This window comes from Penaeus vannamei, chromosome 1, assembly GCF_042767895.1.
Source record: "Penaeus vannamei isolate JL-2024 chromosome 1, ASM4276789v1, whole genome shotgun sequence".
Classification (NCBI taxonomy): domain Eukaryota; kingdom Metazoa; phylum Arthropoda; class Malacostraca; order Decapoda; family Penaeidae; genus Penaeus; species Penaeus vannamei.
Genome location: NC_091549.1, coordinates 38,152,446 through 38,157,445, shown reverse-complemented (window position 1 = coordinate 38,157,445; position 5,000 = coordinate 38,152,446). Strand labels below are relative to the sequence as shown.

The following is a 5,000-nucleotide window of genomic DNA, read 5'->3' as shown; positions in this document are numbered from 1 at the left end:
ACCTCATTAATAAAGTAATATTATTTTGTCTAAATTATTCAATACATGCATAAAAAATTAACTGTATGTTAAATTACAGACATGGAAAACACATGTTAAAATCACCTATGAGGTGAGGGCAATGAGCATGGTGTTTATACTATCACTGCAACTGAAATTACAATCATTAAAGCTATTTCTCAAGACCTGACATGTCATTAGAAATTCTTTGAAATAAGATCAGCACTACTTAGCAGGAGATAACAGTACCTTAAGTATACCAGCATACCATAAGTATATCAGCATCTGCATAAGAGCGATAATCAAAACAAATATAAAGCAGTGAAAGAAAAAAAAAAATACATTTAGCTTAAAAAAAAAAAAAAGATATTCTTTAAATTACAAATTTTAAACCATTACACAGGAACTCTGATAATGTTTCATGATTCTATCAGAATAAAATAATCTACAAAAAATTAAATGTGCTAACTGATTTACTTTCATATATTTGTTTCACTTTTGGAATGTATAAAACATGTTCAGGCTTCCCATACTTTTAAAGTAGCAAGTTGGTGAATATCTATTGGTTGCTACTAACCTTTAAGGTGGAAAATTGTAAAGACAAAATAAACTAATTTGCTGAAATTAGATTATCAATACTGTTGTAAAGCAAAAATCTCAAAAAATAATGCCTTTCTAGATAATTCTCTTTCTAGAGGAATACTCAGATAAAAACATCAGAAAACTTTAAATATACCACATCTATTTGAAATAATATTTCCATATCACTGGGTGAAAAAGAAATGATTTTTATAGTAATGCATTTGAATATTTGCTGTACAATTTTTTCAAACTTCTGAAACACACTCAATCTCTTTTTACTTCATTCATTCGTAAGTCATGACTGCTACTGCTGTGATCTATATTGTGGTCTAATATATAACAAACAAAAATTCTTATTCAATGAAATTCACAAATGTGATATCATTAGACATAAAATAGTTACATTTCTGGTATAAACTTTATCAAATATTTATCTCCCCTAAATAACCCCTTTACACTGATAAAACTTACATTGCAATGCCTGAAATTGTTATATAACATGCATACTTATGTGTAATGTGACCTCTTTGTTTTAATTTCCTCTGATGACCTTTGCACTGCTTATGGTTGTTGTTACTATGCTAACTGAAGAAGCCTTTTTTCATAATCAGTTCTCTAATTCTAAAATATTATGAAATTAAGCAAAGAAAAGTTTGAAGTTAATAAAAGATCAATTCACCACATCTATTTTCTATGTGCTGCAGTTACTCCAAACCTTAGCAGAAAACAATATTGTGTCTAGATCCCCACAAGAGGGAGAAAATCTTGCTATCTGGCCATACACTTGATCTGTCACACTGTCTTATAACACACAATGCACCTTGAAAATCACTATAAGAAACAAAATTATATTTCAACTTTTTTTTTCCTTTAGCTATCACAGGTAAAGATATAGCAGCTTGTATAGAAAACTAATCTCCAGAAAGTCTGAATATGTGGTTTGTTTCTTCATATAAAGAATACATTATTTGTGATATGAAAGGCTGTGAGACATGCATTTCATGTAACAGCAAAACACCACAAATGACTTGTAATGCCTTGTTCTTCAACTTACCACACAAATAAATACAAAATCAGCAAATAATTTAACAGTATAAAAAGAAAAATGAACAAAGCAAATGAACAACGTTCATAAATATTCTACAAGAAAAACTGCTTATTCTCCTTAAGACTACCAACCATACATTAGTGCCAGAGACTAGACTTAAAAAATAAATTCTAATAACAGATAGCAGCACATGGGTAACAGATAAAAAGCTATATAAAGCATATCTCATATATGCAATTTGGTTCAGAAATTAATGGTGCCAGAGTAGCAGACCTGGGCTATTATCAATAACTGTTCAAACATTTCTAACAATTACTCTCTTCATATAATTGAGGAAAATCCACATCCATGTGCCATAAGCTAAGCTTATTGTAGCTTCATTATATATTTTTTTCTTTGAAGCTTGGCTACTGCTATGAAATGTGAAACACTGAAAACATTGAAAAAGCATACCTAAGGTATAAATCTAGATGCCATGAAATGACAATAGTAAAGTATTTTTTGCTAGATAGTTTTTGCAACACTTATATCTACAACTCTAAAATAGGTAACATTTAACATGATAATATCTGCTAAGCACAAGTTGGATGGCTTGTCTGGATGAGATATGGGATCACCTAGAATCAAGAGGCTACTGAAGGAGGAATCATCTGCAGGGGCTTCTATGATTTACTAAAAAGTGGCTTGAGCCTCAGTTACAAATACCTGGCCCCTAATAATCTTTATTTAGTTATGTATTTCTTTAAGTATTCGTTATAATTATTATTATTTCCTTTTTACAACAGGGACCTTAGGGCAATAAAGCAAGAAACCACAAAGACTCAATGCGCTGTTCATTTTTTTTGCTGTCACTCAGAAAAAGTGAAATCAGAGCTTTTGTTGAGGGTTGATACTGGTACTTCTTATTTAATTATTTGCACTGGGCATCACTTCAGGGGTCTTTATTATCTGCAACAAACGGACTGTAGCACTTCCAGACCATAGCAATATAACAAAGTGAAGTCACTTACAATTTAGGAATGCTGTGTTATCTCTTTACAATACAGTGGTTTAGGCTTTGTTGCTCTGTACACATTAGATATTATATAAATAAAATATCAACACTTGTATTAATATCATCCTTCCAAATTAACTTGATGATTCATTGTCAAGATGAAATAAAGCAGCAGGAAGAACTATAACCTAATTCCACAAGGTCCCTTTTTTATCTAAATAAATACTACGGGACTTTTTTGTGTCCATATAACTGGCATGAGCAAAAATGTGGTTCACACTTCACAATAATTTCTGAAGCATTTGAAAGAACCGTATAACATATACATGAATGTCTTTTTGCTTTAAACTAGCAAGAGTATAGAGCATCGCAATCTGAATAACATTACACAACCATGTAGAAAATATTCAGCCATAATAAAAAGTCCTACACACTGGTCTCTACACGAGATTTCAGCACTAGACATCTCTCAAACGCAACACATGGCTACAAAAAATTATGCAAATAAGATTTCCTTCCTTATTACAAAGTGGTCTGACTGAGCAGAGATACTGTGCTCACCAATAGTTGCATTCCTAGATTATGCTTGACAGAATAATCTACTTGAGAATAACCAGACAGAAAGTGGTTACCAACTCTGGCAATTTCTCTCTAGCTCCATCGCCAAAACTGCAGAAAACCTCCCATCACCATAGAAATATGAATATGTGGTAAATTGCTGAAATATCCCATGGAAAAAAAGGTCTGTAACAAGATATTTTTTTGTATGTACTGTATCAAAAATTTATATTGCTTCATAAAAAAATGTTTACAATGAAGTTGGATGGTCATGGTTGATGCAATATTTACACATATAGTACTGGGAGTATTTCTATTTCCTGGCTAAAAAGAAAGCTAATTAATACATTGTCATGCAATAAAATTATCAGCTGTCATTAATAGTGTGAGGCTACTTAATGCTAATGTGTCTACCAATGGAATCCTTATAATCATAAAATATTCTAGAGATAAAAGCAAAAACATAATTAGAAATTTTAAATTCAAATTCATAAAAAGATTTAAACATACTGGCTTTACTCACAAACATATTACAAAGTTTGGAAAGTGACTCTATAAGAAGACCCTACAATCTGCACTAGCTAGCTTACTACAGCAGGATGGAATACAAAGCTTCAAACTGCTAATGTCTTGTGATGTTAAACTTCTTTGGATGCAAACAGAGCATTATTGGCACATAATGTTCGTAGCAATGCTGCAGACTCCTCCTTTACATATCAAGGTCCTCTTTTATCTCTTAAAGTTCCTGAATCTGTAAAAAAAAAAACAAAAAAAAAAAAACAGTCCTTAGTGAGACATTTCAAATACGGATTGAGAGATTGAGTTTTGTATATTCATAAATTATGTTTTTCAATATCTCTTCTATGAAATCTTACCAGCTTGTGTTAATCTCTGCTTACGAGAATGTGTTTCGTTGTTTGCTTGTGGAGCAGGAGTGCTGGACTGTTCTAACAGATTGTTCACTTTTTGATCAACCTGAAAAAAAAATAAATAAAAAATATCTTTTCATATTTGCTCATACAATTTAGAGTATGTCCTTTGAAAATTGGGGGGAAAATATGCTATAACAATGCTCCATTTTGCATATAGAGTTACGGGAACCCATACCTTCTGTATCTGCTGCTTGAGGTCACTAACTCCACTTGCGAGCTGTACCTGACTGCCCTCTAGCTTTCTCTCAACGCCCTTTACAACTTCCACACTCTGGAGGAAGGTTAAATGTCATTAGATACGATCAGATTTAGGGTTGTGGGCAATATAAAGGATGAATTTTTAGTAACTGATTACTTACATTCCCAGGCCTTTTTACAGATATTCATACCAATGTAGGAATCACAAAAAGGTGTGCGCACGCGTGCGCGCCCACACACACACAGACACACACACACACACACACACACACACACACACACACACACACACGCACACACACGCACACACACATACGCACACACACACGCGCACACACACACACACACACACACACACATACACACACACACACACACACACACACACACACACACACACACACACACACACACACACAAGGTATAAATAGAGTATATATATTTGTGTCTATAAATATATATATACTTATACAGTTAATCTATTTACAAAATATTACACATATAGCAATGATATTACTTCTAAGATATACATATGTATAGGATGAGTCTGACTAGTCCAGTCAGCTTTAGACCAGACAGGTGCTAGAGTTATGGTTTTTCTATATCTGTAAAACTATTTTTGAGAAATTATTCCAGACACCTAGTGTAACAAAGTTGATATCACATGTTCATGTTTTATAGCATTGCC

General features: G+C 32.6%; 1 protein-coding gene across 6 annotated transcripts in view; it reads right to left on the bottom strand.

Moving 5' to 3' along the window:
• The window catches only part of LOC113829922 (EF-hand calcium-binding domain-containing protein 14), a 214,640-nt gene that overhangs the window by 1,147 nt on the left and 208,493 nt on the right, over positions 1-5,000 (bottom strand). For 5 of the 6 annotated variants that reach the window (XM_070122741.1, XM_070122773.1, XM_070122762.1 and 2 more), the window contains exons 7-9: positions 4,290-4,385; positions 4,058-4,157; positions 1-3,933 (exon numbers count right to left, since the gene is read on the bottom strand). The exon at positions 1-3,933 is cut by the window's left edge and continues 1,147 nt beyond it. In XM_070122741.1, coding sequence (XP_069978842.1) covers positions 3,899-3,933; positions 4,058-4,157; positions 4,290-4,385 — 231 coding nt within the window. In that variant the 3' untranslated portion in view covers positions 1-3,898. The remainder of the gene's footprint in view (positions 3,934-4,057; positions 4,158-4,289; positions 4,386-5,000) is intronic. The other variant, XM_070122777.1, reaches the window with a different exon arrangement.